The following is a 23,909-nucleotide window of genomic DNA, read 5'->3' on the forward strand; positions in this document are numbered from 1 at the left end:
TTTATTTATTGTAATTTTGCCTCATTTGGAATTTTTTTTTCCCCGTTTTTTTTTTTTTTTTCCCCCCCTCTCCAGCACAATATGTGATAAAATAAATGGTGTCATGCAAAGGTACTACTCGTCCCGCAAAAAAAAAAAAAACAAACAAGACCTCCTACGGCTATGTGGGTGGAAAAATAAAGTTATGGCTCTTGGAAGGAGGGAAGTTAAAAAAAAAAAAAAAACTAAAGCGCAAAAGTGAAAAATCGCCCCGGTCCTTAAGGGGTTAAGGATCAAGCAAAACAATTAACAGTAAAGGTGAAGGATCCGCTCGCTGTCACTGATTTCCGCTGCTCTGGCTGAACACATTTTGGCCTCGGCCCGCTTAGTCTTCCTAGGTTTCACACAATATCTGCTTTCCGGGAGAGTTCTCCCTGCCGGCGGGCACCAAAGAAGACGCAACTGGCAGCAAGACGAGAGAATGGGGGCCGCAGCCAAGAAGAAGCCTGGCAGGGAGCAAAGACTTAGGATTGTGCCGGGGAAATGAGGCAGAGAAAAGCTCATGGGCGGAGGGCCAGTGAGCATTGCGGGCGCATCATCAATAATCATGGACAGGAGAACAGAGGGCGCCGGCGAGCAGCCATGACACCTCCTCCTGCCTGCTTCCTGGGAAAATCCATCACTGCTGAATAAATGCCCCCGCAGCATACTAATCATGGAAACCGCCACCAGCTACTGATCTCATGTAACCATACGGATGAAAATGTGTATTCCCTTACTTAAAGGGGTTGTCCAGTATTAGCGAATCATAGCTGCATTCTTTTAAAAACAGCGCCACCCCTGACTAGGGGTTTTGTGAGGTATTGCAACTCGGCCCTATTAAAGTGAATGGCACTGAACTGCAGGATGGTGCACAATTTTCTACTTCTGAACAATCCCTTTAATAATTGCATAAAGTTCTAAAACTTTCTAATTTGTTTCAGTTTCTATTTTTGAGATCTCTGCTTGATGTTGCTGAACTTTTGCACTTCTGTTAAGTTAAAACCTACTCCTTGTGTATTATTTTTCACAGCTATGGTTTGGTTACAGCGGCATCCTGCCTAAATGAATACAATGTATCAGTACAGATAAAATCTAACAAACTATCGGGGCAGAGATCTTTCCCTCTCTAGACTGAAAAGTTCTGCAACTTTCCACTATACTTAGCATTTCAGTTTCTGACCATTTTCAAGATCTCTGCTTGCTGCCAGTGAATGTGAACATTCAGGAAGGGGCCCAGGATGCGGGACATGTATACCAGAAAGGGGCCCAGGAGGGGGGTCATATATACCAGAAAGGGACCCAGGAGGGGAGACATATATACCAGAAAGGGGCCCAGGATGGGGAACATATATACCAGAAGGGGGCCCATGATGGGGAACTAGTATACCAGGAAGGGGTCCAGGATGGGGGACATGTATACCAGGATGGGGAACTTGTATACCAGTAAGGGGTCCAGGATGGGGGACATTATACCTGGATGGGGAACTTGTATACCAGGAAAGGGTTAAGGATGGGGGACATTATACCAGGATGGGGAACTTGTATACCAGGAAAGGGTCCAGGATGGGGGACATTATACCAGGATGGGGAACTTGTATACCAGGAAAGGGTCCAGGATGGGGAACTTGTATACCAGGAAAGGGTCCAGGATGAGGGACATTTATACCAGGATGGGGAACTTGTATACCAGGAAGGGGTCCAGGATGAGGGACATTTATACCAGGATGGGGAACTTGTATACCAGGAAAGGGTCCAGGATGGGGGACATTATACCAGGATGGGGAACTTGTATACCAGGAAAGGGTCCAGGATGGGGGACATTATACCAGGATGGGGAACTTGTATACCAGGAAAGGGTCCAGGATGGGGGACATTATACCAGGATGGGGAACTTGTATACCAGGAAAGGGTCCAGGATGGGGGACATTATACCAGGAAGGGGTCCAGGATGGCGGACATGTATACCAGGATGAGGGAACTTGTATAGCAGGAAGGGGTCCAGGATGAGGGACATTATACCAGGATGGGGAACTTGTATACCAGGAAGGGGTCCAGGATGGGGGACATGTATACCTGGATGAGGGACATTATACCAGGATGGGGAACTTGTATACCAGGAAGGGGTCCAGGATGAGGGACATTATACCAGGATGGGGAACTTGTATACCAGGATGGGGGACATTATGCCAGGATGGGGAACTTGTATACCAGGAAGGGGTCCAGATGGGGGACATTATACCAGGATGGGGAACTTGTATACCAGGAAGGCGTCCAGGATGGGGGACATTATACCAGGATGGGGAACTTGTATACCAGGAAGGGGTCCAGGATGGGGAACTTGTATACCAGGAAGGGGTCCAGGATGGGGGACATTATACCAGGATGGGGAACTTGTATACCAGGAAGAGGTCCAGGATGGGGAACTTGTATACCAGGAAGGGGTCCAGGATGGGGGACATTATTCCAGGAAGGGGTCCAGAATGGGGGACATTATACCAGGATGGGAAACTTGTATACCAGGAAGGGGTCCAGGATGGGGGACATTATACCAGGATGGGGAACTTGTATACCAGGAAGGGGTCCAGGATGGGGGACATTATACCAGGATGGGGAACTTGTTTACAAGGAAAGGGTCCAGGATGGGGGACATTATGCCAGGATGGGGAACTTGTATACCAGGAAAGGGTCCAGGATGGGGGACATTATACCAGGATGGGGAACTTGTATACCAGGAAAGGGTCCAGGATGGGGGACATTATACCAGGATGGGGAACTTGTACACCAGGAAAGGGTCCAGGATGGGGGACATGTATTCCGGGATGGGGAACTTGTATAGCAGGAAGGGGTCCAGGATGAGGGACATTATACCATGATGGGGAACTTGTATACCAGGAAGGGGTCCAGGATGAGGGACATTATACCAGGATGGGGAACTTGTATACCAGGAAGGGGTCCAGGATGGGGGACATGTATACCAGGATGAGGGACATTATACCAGGATGGGGAACTTGTATACCAGGAAGGGGTCCAGGATGAGGGACATTATACCAGGATGGGGAACTTGTATACCAGGAAGGGGTCCAGGATGGGGGACATTATACCAGGATGGGGAACTTGTATACCAGGAAGGCGTCCAGGATGGGGGACATTATACCAGGATGGGGAACTTGTATACCAGGAAGGGATCTAGGATGGGGGACATTATACCAGGATGGGGAACTTGTATACCAGGAAGGGGTCCAGGATGGGGGACATTATACCAGGATGGGGAACTTGTATACCAGGAAGGGGTCCAGGATGGGGGACATGTATACCAGGATGAGGGCCATTATACCAGGATGGGGATCTTGTATACCAGGAAGGGGCCCAGGATAGGGGACATTATACCAGGAAGGGATCCAGGATGGGGGACATTATACCAGGATGGGGAACTTGTATACCAGGAAGGGGTCCAGGATGGGGAACTTGTATACCAGGAAGGGGCCCAGGATGGGGGACGTTATACCAGGATGGGGAACATGTACACCAGAAAGGAGCCCAGAATGGTGGACATTTATACTGGGATAAGGAACATATATACCAGGAAGGGGTCCAGGATGGGGGACATGTATTCCAAGAAGCGACCCAGGATTGGGGACATATATGCCAGGATGGGGGGCATATATACCATGAAGGGGCTCAATATGGAGGACATATACACATATACCTATATACCAGGAAGGGGCCCAGGATGGGGTCCATAACTATATAATTAAGGGGGGTGGCAAACACAAATGCCGTTATAGGATTTAGAGAGCTATAAGTCCCGTACATCTGACCAACATGCAGGGGGGCCCAGATCCAAATTATGCACCGGGGCCCATTAGACTCTAGTGACACCTCTGGGACTGGGATTTGGAGTCTCAATGTTCTATTCACCGACCGCAAACAGAGTTATAAAAATGGTGATTTGAAGAACAAAGTATATTAGAAAGTAGCAGAAGTTTTCATTTCATATTGATTTATTACGCTTCAGGATAAAGAGATTTTATAAAACGGGATGAGCAACAATCTTTTATAAAAAAAAAAAAAAAAAATGTTCCTCTTACTGTGCCTCAGGCAAAGCACAGATTTCAGATTCTGAGCGAGGATCTTTCTCATTTGCTCTTTATTGTAACCATTTAGTTCTTTGCCCAGAAAGGTGGAAAGGTAAGTGACAACTCAAGAGCAAATAGTTGTCCTGGGCATGTGGTTGTTGCCTTCCAGGCTGAGTTGCACCACGGAGGTCGGTTCAGTTTCTATTTCTGTCGTTGAGGTTGTTGGTCAATCTCCGGGTTCACGGTAAATGGGGAAGTGATATAATCGCCGCTGTAATAATGTCGTAATAATAGAAGTTGTCCACATGTCATGGGAAGATGAGTTTCCTAAATATCTGGATGTGGATTTCCCAGAATCTATTAATTATTTTGCTTCACTCAGGGGCAGGATTTTGTCACATTCCCACATCCCTCCCCAGGGGGCCTTGCCTGCTCCTTTCCCCCCGGAGGGCCGTGCCTCCACTCCACTCTCAAAGCAAGCAGGATCCAACCCCAAAATATGGAATTTTTTTTGCTAACAAACAGTGCAACCCCTGTCCTCAGGTTGTGTGTGGTATTGCAGCTTGGATCCATTCACTTCAATGCAGCCCAGCTGCAGTACCAGACACAACATATGGACAAAGGTGGCGCTGTTTCTGGAAGGAAAAAAAAAAAAAAAACATTAACATGTAGCATATAAATTATGAAGCATGCTGGGAGTTATAGTGTCACACCAGATGCACGTTGCATCTATATATATCCAGTGTTGCGGATGCAGAGTATACACTGTTTCGTGGGTGTATTTCTGGTTGCTGAGCAGCTGTGGAGGAATGTTAATAGCTGGGAGCAGAGATAAAGCTGCAGGAGCAGAGGAAGCAGAGGAGAGAGGGGCACAGTAAATCTGCGGAGGAGAACAATGTGGTATACAAAGCGTCAGCTCTGGGCACTGATCTTAGTGCCTGGAAATTTATAGCAGCAGCAGCAATCCGATCAGTGTAACAAAGCTGCAGCCATGGAGGTGATGTCCAGGCCGCTGACGCTTGTAAAGTGAACCAGTCCAGGGATCTATACCTATACTGGGTCAACTGCTTACAATGCAATTACCTAATATAATATCCATTGGATTTTGTGTTTAAAATTGCAGTTGCCCAGAGCTACCACTAGGGGCGTAATCTGTATGTAGCTCCAACTAAAGGGAGGGGTTGACACATATATATACTACTAGCTAAGTTTGGACCCCCCCTGATCATACAATTTGGTTTTTCTTGTTAATGGAATGTGCACATTGTAGATTCAGACTGAAGACAACAAAACCATGAAGGACATATATGGAAAGTAGAGTGAACCACATATATTCCCTCAATCATCTTCAGCCTCCAATGAACAGGTTGCCTGGTCAACAGCTCATCAGGTATGTTTTACGGAGGCATTTTTTTGGTACAGTGCTGAGCCCTATCCCACAATTGTTCTCAGCTAGAACATGTCAAGAATAGTTCAACTAAGTAAAGAGAAATGACAATCCATCATTAATTAAAACATGAAGGTCAGTCAACTAGAAAATTGCTAGAAACTTGAAGGTAACCTCAAGTGCAATCATGAAAATCATCAGTCTCCATGATGAAATTGTCTATGTAGACCATCCCAGGAAAGCAAGAACAAGAATGATCTCTGCTGCAGAGGATAAGTTCATCAGAGTTACCAGCCTTAGAAACCTTTAAATTGTCAAGCCCTCAGAAATGATGCATAGCCATCAAGTAGCTGACACATCTCAACATCAGCTAGCCAGAGGAGACTGCGAAAAGCAGCATTTGTAGTCAAATTGTTGCAAATAAGCCATGTATGATAACCCCAAACAAGAAGGAGACTTGTTTGTGACAAGTAACACAAGGACCGATCATTAGATCAGGGGACATCTGTACTGTGGTCGGATGAATCAGATTTGAGATTCTTGGTTCCAACCGCCATGTTTTATCAGATGAGGCAAGGTGAGCAGATGGTTTCTTGGTGTGTGGTGGCACCATGAAGCATGGAGGGGCAGATGTAAAGGTGGGGTAGGTGGCAATGTAGTGACAATGATGGTGATTTATTCCTAATTCGTGGTACTTACCCAGCATGTCTACCATAGCATTCTGTGGTGACAGCCAACCCATCTGGTTTATGCTTAGTGGGGCCATCATTTGTGTTGCGACAGGACAATAAACCAAAATACACCTTCAGGTGATGTGACCAAGAAGAAAGATGGTGACTGCATCCAATGACATGGCCACCACAATCACCCGACCTCAACCCAATGAAGATGAGTTGGATGTAGAGTGGAGGCAAAGCAGCCGACAAGTGGTCCGCACTCTGAGAACTGCTCCAGGACTGTTGGAAGTCATTCCAGGTGCTGACCTGATGAAGCTTCAGAGAGAAACCGAGGGGGTGTAAAGGTGTCATCAGAGAGTACATGAGGACTATAAAGTGCAACATGTATTCTGGTTTGTGTCACACGTGTTTCTTTACTTTTTGTTTACATGCTTGCTCCTTCATGGTTCCGCTGCCTTCAGTCCGAATCTACAATGTGCACTATACAATAAGAACAAGGAAAACCATTGCAAACTTTTGACTGGTACAGTATAGCTTTACATACTTTACATATCTCCAACTAGTGGGGCTGATTTCTATACAGGGGTCTATAGTTCTAACAAAGGTCCCACATACTACTGTAAATAGCGACCAATCTAGGTACTGTATACAGTACAGGGCAAAAGTTTGGACACACCTTCTTATTTAAAGATTTTTCTGTATTTTCATGACTATGAAAAGTGTACATTCACACTGAAGGCATCAAAACTATAAATTAACACATGTGGAATTATATACTTAACAAAAAAGTGTGAAACAACTGAAAATGTCTTATATTCTAGGTTCTTCAAAGTAGCCACCTTTTGCTTTGATGACTGCTTTGCACACTCTTGGCATTCTCTTGATGAGCTTCAAGAGGTAGTCACTGGAAATGGTCTTCCAACAATCTTGAAGGAGTTCCCAGAGATGCTTAGCACTTGTTGGCCCTTTTGCCTTCACTCTGCGGTCCAGCTCACCCCAAACCATCTCGATTGGGTTTAGGTCTGGTGACTGTGGAGGCCAGGTCATCTGGCGTACCACCCCATCACTCTCCTTCTTGGTCAAATAGCCATTGCACAGCCTGGAGGTGTGTTTGGGGTCATTGTCCTGTTGAAAAATACATGATGGTCCAACTAAACGCAAACCAGATGGAATAGCATGCCGCTGCAAGATGCTGTGGTAGCCATGCTGGTTCAGTATGACTTCAATTTTGAATAAATCCCCAACAGTGTCACCAGCAAAGCACCCCCACACCATCACACCTCCTCCTCCATGCTACACGGTGGGAACCAGGCATGTAGAGTCCATCCGTTCACCTTTTCTGCGTCGCACAAAGACACGGTGGTTGGAACCAAAGATCTCAAATTTGGACTAATGAGACCAAAGCACAGATTTCCACTGGCCTAATGTCCATTCCTTGTGTTCTTTGGCCCAAACAAGTCTCTTCTGCTTGTTGCCTGTCCTTAGCAGTGGTTTCCTAGCAGCTATTTTACCATGAAGGCCTGCTGCACAAAGTCTCCTCTTAACAGTTGTTGAAGAGATGTGCCTACTGCTAGAACTCTGTGTGGCATTGACCTGGTCTCTAATCTGAGCTGCTGTTAACCTGCGATTTCTGAGGCTAGTGACTCGGATAAACTTATCCTCAGAAGCAGAGGTGACTCTTGGTCTTCCTTTCCTGGGGCGGTCCTCATGTGAACCAGTTTCTTTGTAGCGGTTTATGGTTTTTGCAACTGCACTTGGGGACACTTTCAAAGTTTGCCCAATTTTTCGCACTGACTGACCTTCATTTCTTAAAGTAATGATGGCCACTCGTTTTTCTTCACTTAGCTGCTTTTTTCTTGCCATAATACAAATTCTAACAGTCTATTCAGTAGGACTGTCAGCTGTGTATCCACCAGACTTCTGCGCAACACAACTAATGGTCCCAACCCCATTTATAAGGCAAGAAATCACACTCATTAAACCTGACAGGGCACACCTGTGAAGTGAAAACCATTTCCGGTGACTACCTCTTGAAGCTCATCAAGAGAATGCCAAGAGTGTGCAAAGCAGTCCTCAAAGCAAAAGGTGGCTACTTTGAAGAACCTAGAATATAAGACATATTTTCAGTTGTTTCACACTTTTTTGTTAAGTATATAATTCCACATGTGTTAATTCATAGTTTTGATGCCTTCAGTGTGAATGTACAATTTTCATAGTCATGAAAATACAGAAAAATCTTTAAATGAGGTGTGTCCAAACTTTTGGTCTGTACTGTATGTGTGTGGTGCAGTCATACAGCTGTATACAGATCAAGGCTGTTGTAAGAATGAGATTTTTATGAGCAGAAGTAAGGGGTCTTCCCAACCAAAGTAATAAGTCAGTGACCACTCTGTATTCGTGTCAATAGACGATCTAGTGGTGGCAAAAGGCAGCAAGATATTTCTCCTGAGGTATGAGATAAGGAAGGCGTAGTGCTGTGTAATAGAGAAAAGAGGAATCTAAAATATGTTCTTCCGCTTGATTCTTAGAGATAAATTGCATCTTTAGGTTCACCAGTAAAACCAACTAAGGAGGATAAATCAGGGGTGTAACTACAATAGGTGCAAGGGTTGCAATCGCACCCGGGCCCTAGAGCCTAGGGTGCCCCAAAAAGCCCCTTTGGCCCATACAAAAAGTCCATAAATATTAAAGACTTGCAAAAATTAGGAGGCCCTGTTGGAACTCTTGCTTTGGGGCCCACAAGCTTCAAGTTATGCCACTGGGAGAAATCCTACTTGGTTCTATGTCATCCACTGGATATTTAGTTGCCCCAAGTAAAGGTCCCTCATCAAGGGCAGATGTCCAGCAAGCTTCTTCCTCAACTAACGGTTCCTCAAGGACAGATGTCCAGCAAGCCCCTGCCTCAAGTAAATAAAGGTCCCTCATCAAAGGCAGAAGCTCAGCAAGCTCCTGCCCAAATAAAGGTTCCTCATCAAGGGCAGATGCCTGGCAAGCTCCTGCCCCAAATAAAGATCTGTCATTGAAGACTTATACCCAGGAAGGCACTGCCCCAACTAGAGGTCCTTCATCAAGGTCAGATGCCCAGCAATCTTCGGCCCCAGCTAAAGGTCCTCTATCGAGGGCTATTGTCTACCAATCTCATGACCCAACTAACAGTTCAACATCAAGGAAAGACGTCCAGTAAGCCATTGCCTCAACTAAAGATTCCTCATCAAGGACAGATGGCCAGCAAGCTCCTGCTCCAACAAAATGTTTTTTTTATCAAGGACTATGGTCCTTCAGTCACATGTCATTCCTGGGAGAGTATGATGGCGTCATCATAAAGAATAACCCACATCTGAGATACGAAGACCTTCTTATCTCTGAAGTCTCCTTTCTGAGGAGCAGGATAAAAAGAAAAACAGTCTATGGTGTCAAAGAGGTAATCCTGGGGCCGTTTAAAAACGGAGTCCTATTTACATTGTCTCTCTCCCCATGGGGTGAACCGTTTACAGGACCCGTTCACCCCACCACTATGCTACAAATGGACTGATACAGCATAATAGTATCTGAATTGTGTCCTAATCTAGTCTACAAAGTAGAGTCGCAATGCTCTGCACCTAGTGGCCATAGGTGGTACTGCAGCCTTACAAAATGTATGCATAGTTAGGCACTTTTCCACTATGACTTACAATTTGAGTGTTTAAACTATAAAAGTTTTTTTTTTTTTTTTATCTGGTTATAATCTCCAGTTCTCCCTGTGAGAAGAGTCTGGAGATTATATCTTGGAACACCACATGGAAAATTGTTTATTGCTGTCCTTTTTCGGGTAATCTGCTCAGCAGACCATTAAACCTGTTAATAACTGCCGTGTACTGGGAATGTGGGCCGAAAGCTGCTGAGGTTTCATTACTAAAATGCTTGCAATGCTCCCCTATCTGTTTCCTTCCTAACCAGGATGCCCCCTCCCCACCTCCACGAACATCATTAACTCCTTCAGACCTGGATGTGTCCATATTAAATATGTATGAATAATCTTAAAATTTGCATTTGATTTCCCCCCCCCCCCCTTCCCAAAAAGCTGCAGGATGGCCTGTCTACTAGCAGGCTGAAAGTATAAAATGGGATAATTTTTGGGTATTTGGGGTCTAAAAATATCTTTTTAATAAAGAAATTTTGGCCAATTTTTGCTTTCACCGGATCTTTTTGTTTCCTGCATATTCAATGTTAATGTGGCCTGAGGTCATAAATTGGCTAAAAAAAGACAAACTTTCCCATTTGACTGTTATAATGAGCTCTCTGACCGGATCTCAGTTAACCCAGTGCTCCACACAGAGGCTATAGAAGGAAAATATTTAATGAAGTCCAATTACAAAAAGTATGCACAAATTTTAAGTCCGTAAAAAAGAAAAAAAAAATTGTTCCCAAAATTGGACAACGCTGTAGAACCCCTTTTAAAATGTGGCGAGATCTTAAGTGTTAAGTCATTTTCTCTCTGACTGTGCATGTGTGATAATGTGTATCTAACTCACATATGATAGAATCTTTTGGATACTGTATCTAATCTTGTGTGATATTATCTGCTGAGCTGTATATTTTATCTAATCAGATGTGATACAGTGCTGAGTTACAGTATCCAATCCTATCCTGTGTGATGCACTCCGAGGATCCTATAGCCTACAGTTATGTTATCTACATGATAAACCTACAGAATACATATGGGGCTGTGCGCCCACAACTAGACGCCATACGTGCGACTACTCCCCGCGTCTCCCCACATATTAACTGTACAGACACATGTTCACACATGAATAAATGATGATGAAGGGAACTGGTCGGATCATGGGGACAGGTCTCTTCATGCTGAGCAGACAGCAGTCAGCGCTCCGCTGTCATGAAGCTGTCACTCTGAGACATCTCCTCCTCTTTACCTTGCACCCTGGGCTGTCTATCCTTCAAGGCTCATCACTGAATATTCTAGGAGTCTACACTGTAGCACCCGCCATGGCTGCCATGTAGTTCTTCCTCTGCTGTCACTTATTGTAGCATCTATTGCAAAACATCCTGAATCTTCACAATTCTTTCTCCATAGGTCTGATAATAAGTTACCAAACCTCACTAACCGGGAAACCTCTCAGAGGCTGCAATATTGTCACTAATTCACCAGGGCTCTATACATAAAGTAACTCATAGAACTACTATAATACTGCTCCTATGTACAAGAATATAACTACTATAATACTGCCCCAATGTACAAGAATATAACTACTATAATACTGCCCCCTATGTATAAGAATATAACTACTATAATACTGCTCCTATGTACAAGAATATAACTACTATAATACTGCTCCCTATGTATAAGAATAACTACTATAATACTGCCCCCTATGTACAAGAATATAACTACTATAATACTGCTCCTATGTACAAGAATATAACTACTATAATACTGCTCCTATGTAAAGAATATAACTACTATAATACTGCCCCCTATGTACAAGAATATAACTACTATAATACTGCTCCTATGTACAAGAATATAATTACTATAATACTGCCCCCTATGTACAAGAATACAGCTACTATAATACTGCCCCCTATGTACAAGAATATAACTACTATAATACTGCCCCCTATGTACAAGAATATAACTACTATCATACTGCTCCTATGTACAAGAATATAACTACTATAATACTGTCCCCTATGTACAAGAATATAACTACTATAATACTGCCCCTATGTACAAGAATATAACTACTATAATACTGCTCCTATGTACAAGACTATAACTACTGTAATACTGCTCCTATGTACAAGAATATAACTACTATAATACTGCTCCTATGCACAAGAATATAACTACTATAATACTGCTCCTATGTACAAGAATATAACTACTATAATACTGCTCCTATGTACAAGAATATAACTACTATAATACTGCTCCTATGTACAAGAATATAACTACTATAATACTGCTCCTATGTACAAGAATATAACTACTATAATACTGCTCCTATGTACAAGAATATAACTACTATAATACTGCTTCTATGTACAAGAATATAACTACTATAATACTGCGCCTCTATGTACAAGAATATAACTACTAGAATACTGCACCTATATACAAGAATATAACTACTATAATACTGCACCTATATACAAGAATATAACTACTATAATACTGCCCCCTATGTACAAGAATATAACTACTATAATACTGCCCCCTATGTACAAGAATATAACTACTATAATACTGCTCCCTATGTACAAGAATATAACTACTATAATACTGCTCCCTATGTACAAGAATATAACTACTATAATACTGCCTCTATGTACAAGACTATAACTACTATAATACTGCCCCCTATATACAAGAATATAACTACTATAATACTGTCCCCTATGTACAAGAATATAACTACTATAATACTGCCCCCTATGTACAAGAATATAACTACTATCATACTGCTCCTATGTACAAGAATATAACTACTATAATACTGTCCCCTATGTACAAGAATATAACTACTATAATACTGCCCCTATGTACAAGAATATAACTACTATAATACTGCTCCTATGTACAAGACTATAACTACTGTAATACTGCTCCTATGTACAAGAATATAACTACTATAATACTGCTCCTATGCACAAGAATATAACTACTATAATACTGCTCCTATGTACAAGAATATAACTACTATAATACTGCTCCTATGTACAAGAATATAACTACTATAATACTGCCCCCTATGTACAAGAATATAACTACTATAATACTGCCCCCAATATACAAGAATATAACTACTATAATACTGCTCCTATGTACAAGAATATAACTACTATAATACTGCTCCTATATACAAGAATATATCTACTATAATACTGCTCCTATGTACAAGAATATAACTACTATAATACTGCTTCTATGTACAAGAATATAACTACTATAATACTGCGCCTCTATGTACAAGAATATAACTACTATAATACTGCACCTATATACAAGAATATAACTACTATAATACTGCACCTATATACAAGAATATAACTACTATAATACTGCCCCCTATGTACAAGAATATAACTACTATAATACTGCCCCCTATGTACAAGAATATAACTACTATAATACTGCTCCCTATGTACAAGAATAGAACTACTATAATACTGCTCCCTATGTACAAGAATATAACTACTATAATACTGCCTCTATGTACAAGACTATAACTACTATAATACTGCCCCCTATATACAAGAATATAACTACTATAATACTGTCCCCTATGTACAAGAATATAACTACTATAATACTGTCCCCTATGTACAAGAATATAACTACTATAATACTGCCCCTATGTACAAGAATATAACTACTATAATACTGCTCCCTATGTACAAGAATATAACTACTATAATACTGCCCCCTATATAGAAGAATATAACTACTATAATACTGCCTCTATGTACAAGACTATAACTACTATAATACTGCCCCCTATGTACAAGAATATAACTACTATAATACTGCTCCTATGTACAAGAATATAACTACTATAATACTGCTCCTATGTACAAGAATATAACTACTATAATACTGCTCCTATGTACAAGAATATAACTACTATAATACTGCCCCCTATGTACAAGAATATAACTACTATAATTCTGCCCCCTATGTACAAGAATATAACTACTATAATTCTGCCCCCTATGTACAAGAATATAACTACTATAATACTGCCCCCTATGTACAAGAATATAACTACTATAATACTGCCCCTATGTACAAGAATATAACTACTATAATACTGCCCCCTATGTACAAGAATATAACTACTATAATACTGCCCCCTATGTACAAGAATATAACTACTATAATACTGCCCCCTATGTACAAGAATATAACTACTATAATACTGCCCCTATGTACAAGAATATAACTACTATAATACTGCCCCCTATGTACAAGAATATAACTACTATAATATGAGTCCCCTCTGACCTCGGTGCCTTAGTCTATAGTTTAGCACAGTCACCTGCAGATCTTTAGGTTGCATTGTAGGGCAGACGGTATTCTGGAGAGTGCACAGGTACACGTCTGACCTTGGCAGTGACCTCTGGAGATTAATGTGCTGTTTATCACAGTGTTGCAGAGGTTTTTATTGACACACGTGGGAAGTCGGACATTTACAAGAGCAGAATGTGAAGGTTGATACAGAAGATCGCAGATTGCAGAGATGCGACTCCGCACTGACAGACTGGGGCAAATCCTGCTATTCGTTTGCATTTTATGTGCAATATTGTGTTCTCCATATCTGATCCTATGGAGGGCAAAGGAGCTGGCACCACTATAGTCAGTGAGACTCTCGCCCACAGGTTCCCTCTAGCAGAAGTTTTGCCTATGACTGGCCCAGGAGGGTCTTTTTTACGAAGTTTCCAAGACCCTACCACACCTATGTGACCTCCTAACTGGCTATATACTTTATAACATATAATTATTAATATTTGTATAACATCTCTGCTCTCGGTAAATGGAAACATTCAACAACAGCCCAATTCTATTTCTGTTCAACATCAACAAAGATCCGTTACAATGTATCAGTGCAGTCCACCATGCACCGCTGCAATGTGCTACATTGTAACAAATTGCAGCTGTGTAACTAGCACATGGTCAAAATATAGCTTCAGCCTTGAAATATTTCGATTTATGGGCAGCAAGCAGAGATCTTGAAAAGCCCGTATAGTTAATGTCAGGTTAGATTATTCATTATGCAACGACTCTATGACAAGACCCAGAGGCTTGCACTCTAATCCGTATCTGCTGCCATACAATGATTCATTCCATAGAACGGCTGAAGGAAGAAATTGGTGTCTGGATGAAACCCACGCACGCACGCGCGTAGGGGGGGGGGGATAATCTCCACGCACAGTGGCAAGGAGATGACGCTAATCTTCTAAACCTGTGCCGCTGCTATCTCGTGTTAGAATGTGCAAGAAGCCGGCGGGACCCCCGACTTGTTCTAGGTGGTTGCCATAGCGCCGTGATTATGTCGTTTTAATAAACTCCTTGGGGTACGTTCACACAATGAGTATTTGAAGCAATTTTTTCTGCATCCAAAACTTTGGATAATGCGCGCGTTTCTGATGCATTTATTTTTTTTCCCAACACCGATTAAAAAATATAACACTTTAGTTCAAATCCGCAAGGAAAAAATAAGCCGCGTGTGCAGAAATCGCATTCGCTTTGCTGGTGCTTTTAATGTGTAGCGTTTTATTTTTTTTTCATCCTTGAAAAATGCAGCATGTGAACAAGCCCTTATTGATTACTGAACCCTCCGTGTGTTCTGCCGTCATGTAGAAGCTCGGCATTTCCAACCCGGGAATGAAGCCTTGGTGCTCGCCGTCGGTGGATTGCTGGTTGCGCCTGCGCGGCTCTATCCATTCGCTGCCGAAACTAACATCTAATTGTCAGATTTCCTAAAATGAATGGTGCAAGCCGCGCAAGCACAGCCGCCTCTTGCGATGTTGCTCCCGGCGGTGGGACATGCTGTGCTTTAAATGTGCCAAACTGTAGGAAATTGAGATTTATTTATTTTTTTTGGAGAAGTCTTCCCCTGTAATGACAGGTGTGTGTATTTCCTTACCGGGTGCCACGTTTCATCCCCAAACAATTGCAATATTGTATCCCAAAACACGGACCACGTGTGCAGCCACTATTAACCCCCAGGCCCCTGGCTACTCACCGCCATTCAGTGCTGCCCATTCATCGCTGCTGCGGACTGTGGCTAGGCAGGGGTTAAACGTACGCCGCCGTCATCTTCCTGTTCTATGTATCACACATCCACCCGGCTTACTGAATCTATTTGCGAAACAGTAAGAGCCAAATCACCCCCCCCCCCCCGCCCCCCACACACACTTCTTCTACCGCCCGCCACCATCTGCGTACAAGATCGATAAAATAAAAAAATGGGCGCTCAGACTCACTCGATCATAGTGGGGGGCTCCACGTGTCCCTCGGCGTCTTCAGTCTGACGGATGTGTCATGGCCTTGTCCGTTGAGGATGTCGCGTTGCCTGTTATGTTGCCGCTGTGTTACTTTGTGTCATGTTGCGTTTTGTTTTGTTTTTTTTGGAGGGGGTCTTGGTTCCGTCTGGTTTGCGGTCACCGTGTGGTCTCATTTATTTCCATGCTGTTTCTGGGTGACTACATCTGTCTCCTTTGTGTTGTGTGTGTGCGTACATTGGGGGGGGCTGCGTTATGTGGCTCCCACATCTGCCGGGCCCTATGTATGATCCCGTCTTTGTGATCCCATTTCAGCCGGCCATGGATCCCAGGCTCAGCGTCCCCTCTCCTCCTCTGTGTGTCTCTCTCTCTTTCTCTCTCTCTCTTCTCCGGCATCTAAGGATTCAGAAATCTGACACCGAGCCTGAGCCTCCCCCACTACCAGTGTCTCATCCGCCCTCCCCTTTCTACAAGAGATGGGAAATGAGGCAAAAAGCATCACAGAATGTGACACGGCCCCCAGGGCCGCAGCGACCGAGGGTCCTGAGGACGTTACGTAGACCGCGGGGCGGATTCTGGGATCGGAAAAAAATAAATGCACCCGATGGAAAGAGGAAAGCGTCAGATACGTTACAAGAAAAATGGCAACATTGTAGCTTCATAGTTTTAAGGTTGAAAGAAGACACAAGTCCAGCGAGATTTATGGTCGTAGCAGAGCGATCGTCTATTTTATCGTCCGGATTGCAATAATAGTATCCACGATCCTGTGTAATCTCAATGATGAAACATAAGAACAATCACGTGGAAGTGATACATTGTGATAAATAAAGGAATGTGATAAAGCTTTCTTAATCAGGAATGGTGGTGGCGGCAAGATCAGTAATAGCATATTAGTTGTATCTATAGTATTAGCAGTATTCTCAGTAGTCAGATTAGTATTCAAAAGTAGCAGCAGCAGTTTAACCTTCAGTTAGTTGCGCCTGACTACTTACACTATTGATCGCGTCCCCAGTCTTTACATCGAAAAATAACATACAGTACAGACCAAAAGTTTGGACACACCTTCTCATTTAAAGATTTTTCTGTATTTTCATGACCATGAAAATTGTACATTCACACTGAAGGCATCAAAACTATGAATTAACACATGTGGAATTATATACTTAACAAAAAAGTGTGAAACAACTGAAAATATGTCTTATATTCTAGGTTCTTCAAAGTAGCCACCTTTTGCTTTGATGACTGCTTTGCATACTCTTGGCACTGAAACAGATGGTTACTTACTTTTCATACCTGCAGAAATATAAACCTGCTTGAGGTCCAATGGACCCCACACAACTCATTAAAGGTTAATAATATTAGCAGCAGAATCATCATCCCCATTTTTAGTGTTGCTAGTAACTATTAAAGAAGCACTCTCCTTTCTCCTCCTGTTTCTCCTCCTCTTTCTCCTCCTGTTTCTCCTCCTCCTCTTTCTCCTTTCTCCTCCTCCTCTTTCTCCTCCTCCTTTCTCCTCCTCCTTTCTCCTCCTCCTTTCTCCTCCTCCTTTCTCCTCCTCCTTTCTCCTCCTCCTTTCTCCTCCTCCTTTCTCCTCCTCCTTTCTCCTCCTCCTTTCTCCTCCTCCTCCCTTCAAAGTTTTTATCCTCTTGATATATTGCAGCCATCATATTATACAGCACTTTGTACTTACAATTGCTCATTTTTCCTTTCTACCTGGATAATTCTTCTCTTTTCTCTGTGATGTGTAGAATCAGGAAGTCTCTTTTTCCTGGCGAATCATTCCTCTCTTTAACTCCTGACCCAGCTGCTCCCTCCCCTCCTCTCCCCTCTGCCTGGGACTTTTGCAGTGATGACTCCGGAAGGGAAAAGAGACTTCCTGTTTCTACATTGAGCAGAGAAAACAGAAGAATTAGCTGGGTAGAAAGGCAAAATGAGCAATTGTAAGTACACAGTGCTATATTTATCCTAACATTAAATATATCCATTGTTGGCAAGGTGCCCCTTAGTTTGGGAGGCTGTTTGCACAGCAATAATTATATCCGCTTAGCATTTTTTTTTGCTGCAGCAATCTCTGGCTTAGCAACAAAATGGACTTGATTTGTAAGTGCAATCAACTTAAGGAGATAAAAGGTAAATTGAGAGATTTTTAATTTTAGCATTGATTTCCATAGCAGTTGGAAAGGTCCTGTCCTAATGTCTCAAGCCCCAGCAATGAGTTCTGACATTTACTTGCATAGTGTGGCGCCACCTGGTGTTCACAGTGTATAGCAATGTTCACGTCCACATGATAAGCGGAGTGCTGGTGGTCACACTTGCTCAGTCACTCTCTCCCCACAGCCAGGTCTCTGCACAGTGATCCTCTGTTCAATGCAGGTCATCCAATAGAAATGGCTTTCTACCTGCTTGTCGGGAAAGGAGCAGAGAAGATCTCTGCAGTATATCTAAGAAGATTGATTCAACAGGGGAAGTAAGAAGCTACTATGGTGTCAGCTGTCAGAGGGCAAAAAGAGTAATCCACCCCAGCTGCATGAATTGGGGCATAAGAAAAAGTACAATTAAAAATAAGATTTTATATATATATATATATATCAACGCAAAATGCTACTTTCTTCACTTTTCTTCCCCCAGCTCCTGAACTTACAGTTATATGAAAAAGTTTGGGCACCCCTATTAATCTTAAGCCTAATGTTTTTTAAAAATTGGTGTTTTTGCAACAGCTATTTCAGTTTGACATATGTAATAACTGTTGGACACAGTAATGTTTCTGCCTTTAAATGAGGTTTATTGTACTAACAGAAAATGTGCAATCTGCATTCAAACAAAATTTGACAGGTGCATAAGTATGGGCACCCTTCTAATTTTCTTGTTTTAAATACTCCTACCTACTTTTTACTGACTTACTAAAGCACTTTTTTGGTTTTGTAACCTGATTGAGCTTTGAACTTCATAGCCAGGTGTATGCAATCATGAGAAAAGCTACTTAAAGTGGCCACTTGCAAGTTGTTCTCCTGTTTTGAATCTCCTCTGAAGAGTGGCATCATGGGCTCCTCAAAACAACTGTCAAATGATCTGAAAACAAAGATTATTCAGCATAGTTGTTCAGGGGAAGGATACAAAAAGCTGTCTCAGAGATTAAACCTGTCCATTTCCACTGTGAGGAACATAGTAAGGAAATGGAAGAACACAGGGACAGTTCTTGTTAAGGCCAGAAGTGGCAGGCCAAGAAAAACATCAGAAAGGCAGAGAAGAAGAATGATGAGATCAGTCAAGGACAATCCTCAGACCACCTCCAGAGAGCTGCAGCATCAACTTGCTGCAGATGGTGTCACTGTGCATCGGTCAACTATACAATGCACTTTGCACAAGGAGAAGCTGTATGGGAGAGTAATGCGAAAGAAGCCGTTTCTGCAAGCACGCCACAAACAGAGTCGGCTGAGGTATGCAAAAGCACATTTGAAGAAGCCAATTTCTTTTTGGAAGAAGGTCCTGTGGACTGATGAAACCAAGATTGAGTTGTTTGGTCATACAAAAAGGCGTTATGCATGGCGGCAAAAAAACACAGCATTCCAAGAAAAACACTTGCTACCCACAATAAAATTTGGTGGAGGTTCCATCATGCTTTGGGGCTGTGTGGCCAATGCCGGCACCGGGAATCTTGTTAAAGTTGAGGGGCGCATGGATTCCACTCAGTATCAGCAGATTCTTTACAATAATGTTCAAGAATCAGTGATAAAGTTGAAGTTACGCAGGGGATGGATCTTTCAGCAAGACAATGATCCAAAACACCGCTCCAAATCTACTCAGGCATTCATGCAGAGGAACAATTACAATGTTCTGGAATGGCCATCCCAGTCCCCAGACCTGAATATCATTGAACATCTGTGGGATCATTTGAAGAGGGCTGTCCATGCTCGGCGACCATCAAACTTAACTGAACTGGAATTGTTTTGTAAAGAGGAATGGTCAAAAATACCTTCATCCAGGATCCAGAATATCACTAAAAGCTACAGGAAAAGACTAGAGGCTGTTATTTTTGCAAAAGGAGGATCTACTAAATATTAATGTCACTTTTCTGGTGAGGTGCCCATACTTATGCACCTGTCAAATTTTGTTTGAATGCAGATTGCACATTTTGTGTTAGTACAATAAACCTCATTTCAAGGCAGAAACATCACTGTGTCCAACAGTTATTACATATATCAAACTGAAATAGCTGTTGCAAAAACACCAATTTTTAAAAAACATTAAGCTTAAGATTAATAGGGGTGCCCAAACTTTTTCATATAACTGTATCATTCACTGAAGAAAAAAAACTAAAAATCCTTTTTGGTCAAAGCAACGTGGAGAGTACAGTTTGAATTCTATAGAGATGGGAGGGCGAGAGTGAAAAAGAATGAAAGCGAGAGGAAGACAGACACACGGTTGGTGTTGCTGCTTTCTATTAAGTGTTTTGTCACCCAAATGTTGGATTCACAGCTACAATACTCAGTATTGAAGCTTTCTAGTGTTTATTCTCATCCCAGTGCTGGATTCACACCTACACTACTCAGTACTGAAGCTTTCTAGTGTTTAATCTCATCCCAGTGCTGGATTCACACCTACACTACTCAGTACTGAAGCTTTCTAGTGTTTATTCTCATCCCAGTGGTGGATTCACACCTACACTACTCAGTACTGAAGCTTTCTAGTGTTTATTCTCATCCCAGTGCTGGATTCACACCTACACTACTCAGTACTGAAGCTTTCTAGTGTTTAATCTCATCCCAGTGCTGGATTCACACCTACACTACTCAGTACTGAAGCTTTCTAGTGTTTATTCTCATCCCAGTGCTGGATTCACACCTACACTACTCAGTACTGAAGCTTTCTAGAGTTTAATTGCTTCCCCGTGCTGGATTCACATTTACACTGCTCCATGCTGCAGCTTCCTAGTGTATTATTTCACTCCAGTGCTGGATTCACAGCTACACTGCTGAACAATGCTATATTATGTCCTCCAATCTGCTATTGCTTCTGAATATGTGCTACTTAGGAGTCAGGAGAGGATGGATTGCTCATGTCTGTGTGTTGGATATCATGTCAGTTGTCTCTGAGCTAGTGGGTGGAGACATGCTGCTAATTAGAGATGGAGCCTGAAGAGGGGGCCACTGGTGAAAAGTGCAGGTTACAAATCGTACAATAGCCAGAAATGGCATTATTCTTTATGCACACACCTCACCGCTTATTACTGAAAGGATAGGTGCATTTTAATAACATATTGCTGTTCTTTTTTTTTTAAACAGAAAGGAAGTCAGACATCTCCCCCTTCCAGATGTTCCCTTTTACTACATAACTGTCACGCTGAAAAGTATTTGTTTTCTGCATCAAAAGTTGAACTGAGAAACCGCATAATACAGTGAACAAAACATGTTATGGCTTTACCCCATGCTTTACACTGCAGCTTGACTCTTTCCAGATTGGCTGATTTCTATCAATCCATTACAGTAAGGAAACTGATTTATTACAAACTATAAATATTTAGCGTGAACTCCAGGAAATTACTGACCATAGTTTGAGGGGTCTCAATAATGGCGAGGGGCCTTGTGCTGTACTTTATGTCCTGGCACCTCAGTAAGACTTCATTCCACCATGCAATAAATATGATTACCCATCAACATGGACATCCCATAGTGTATACAATGTAAAAATACTGCGCGTGCGTCACCATCTCCATGGTGTCTGAAATGTTGGGGAAGAAAGTTTCTTCCTTTGGAATAATAAGTCTTCTCCTCCTGTTCTTATCTATCAAGACCAAATGTAAACAATTGATACAATTTACAAAGAGAAATCCCACAGAAGGAGCAAGAGCTGCACCGGGTTCCTCCAGATAGACTGCACGGCAATGCTCATCCTGGGCCCCCTGCTTCATGAATATAATACTAGAGATGGAGGAGAACAGTACCAGTGCTTGATTGGGACACCTCACAATTCCTCTTACAACCTATTCAGCAGATTTCTGCGCCTTCAGGGTCTGTGGAAACGTGAAAACTTCCATGAAATGATAGAGAAATCTCTGCTGTGACTCTATAGCGCCGCTCTGCTGGATACTGGTTAAATTACAAGCTAGGAATTGGTATAGGTAACAATGGTTGCAACTAAGTTGTGGGTCCTCCTGCCTGTTACAACTCAACCTCTGCACTGCTCAGAGACCACCACGATTGTGAGATTTAAGGGGATACAGGGCTGGACCCACCTGGCTGCTGAATGGGTGAGTGCTGCATTTCTGTGCACAGGCTGGTGGCCATGGGCCACTGTGCCAAATCAGTCAAGAATCCTCTTCATTCGCAGTGGTCATATACCAGAAGTTAGAAAATGATTGTATATCCTAGCAATCTGCCATGACTTAATGTCAACCAATGATGCATTCACAGTTACACTGCTTTGTACTGCTGTATAATGTTCTCTATGCTCCTGCTTTATACTGAATGTGTTTTCTTGCCACAGTGCTGGATTCACAGTTACACTGCCAAGTACTCCTGTAAAATAAACCTCTATGCTGTAACCTTCTCGTGTGTTCTCTTACACCACAGCAGGATTCACAGTTACACTGCCAAGTACTCCTGTATAATAAACCTCTATGCTGCAACCTTCTCGTGTGTTCTCTTACACCACAGCAGGATTCACAGTTACACTGCCAAGTACTCCTGTATAATAAACCTCTATGCTGCAACCTTCTCGTGTGTTCTCTTACACCACAGCAGGATTCACAGTTACACTGCCAAGTACTCCTGTATAATAAACCTCTATGCTGCAACCTTCTCGTGTGTTCTCTTACACCACTGCTGGATTCACAGTTACACTGCCAAGTACTCCTGTATAATAAACCTCTATGCTGCAACCGTCTCGTGTGTTCTCTTACACCACTGCTGGATTCACAGTTACACTGCCAAGTACTCCTGTATAATAAACCTCTATGCTGCAACCTTCTCGTGTGTTCTCTTACACCACTGCTGGATTTACAGTTACACTGATAAATACTGCTGTATAATAACCCTCAGCTTTCTAGTATTTTCTTGTACACCAGTGCTGGATTCACAGCTGCCACCCCTTCAATAGATTTAAGGTTTCACTCCCAGTACATGAGTTCAGTAGTCATTACACCAAGTCTCGTGAGTTTTTCTCGACAAACTCCTCAAAGCTACACTGCTTGGTACAGATGTATAATGTTTTTTTATGCTCCTGTTTTATCTTACTACAGAGCTGGATTCACACTTACACAGTTAAGTATTGTTTAATAAACCTCTCTGCTGCAGCTTTCTAGTGTTTTCTTTTAAACCAGTGCTGAATTCATGGCTACAACCCCTTCAATAAATTCATGTTGCCCTCATGGTATATGACCCAGTAGTTATTACCCCAAGCCTCATCATTTCTCCTCAACAAAGTTCTCACAGCTACACTGTTTAGTACAGGTGCATGTTCTCTATGTTTCTGTTTTACACTGGATGCTTTATCTTACTATAGAGCTGGATTCAGAGCTACACTGTTAAGTACTGCTGTATAATAAACTTTTATGCTGCAGCTTTCTAGTGTTTTTTTTCTCTTACACCAGTGTTGGATTCACAGCTACAATGCCTTCACTAAATATATCTTGCCCTCCCAGTACATGACCCCAGTAGTCATTACCCCAAGTCTCATGACTTCTTCTCAACAAAGTTCTCACAGAAACACTGCTTGGTACAGATGTATAATGTTCTCGCTTTATACTGA

At 42.4% G+C, this 23,909-nt stretch overlaps 1 protein-coding gene across 6 annotated transcripts in view; it reads right to left on the bottom strand.

Moving 5' to 3' along the window:
* The window catches only part of GRAMD1A (GRAM domain containing 1A), a 180,933-nt gene that overhangs the window by 42,460 nt on the left and 114,564 nt on the right, over positions 1-23,909 (bottom strand). The window contains exon 1 of one of the 6 annotated variants that reach the window (XM_073655681.1): positions 16,146-16,757. The exons of 4 other annotated variants lie outside the window; for them this stretch is intronic. In XM_073655681.1, coding sequence (XP_073511782.1) covers positions 16,146-16,153 — 8 coding nt within the window. In that variant the 5' untranslated portion in view covers positions 16,154-16,757. Of the gene's footprint in view, positions 1-15,904; positions 16,044-16,145; positions 16,758-23,909 lie in introns of those variants that run through there. One more of the 6 variants, XM_073655680.1, reaches the window with a different exon arrangement.

The sequence above is a fragment of the Phyllobates terribilis genome, unplaced genomic scaffold (genome assembly GCF_046119375.1).
Source record: "Phyllobates terribilis strain yellow unplaced genomic scaffold, ASM4611937v1 Scaffold_12__6_contigs__length_324123572, whole genome shotgun sequence".
NCBI classification, from domain to species: Eukaryota; Metazoa; Chordata; class Amphibia; order Anura; family Dendrobatidae; genus Phyllobates; species Phyllobates terribilis.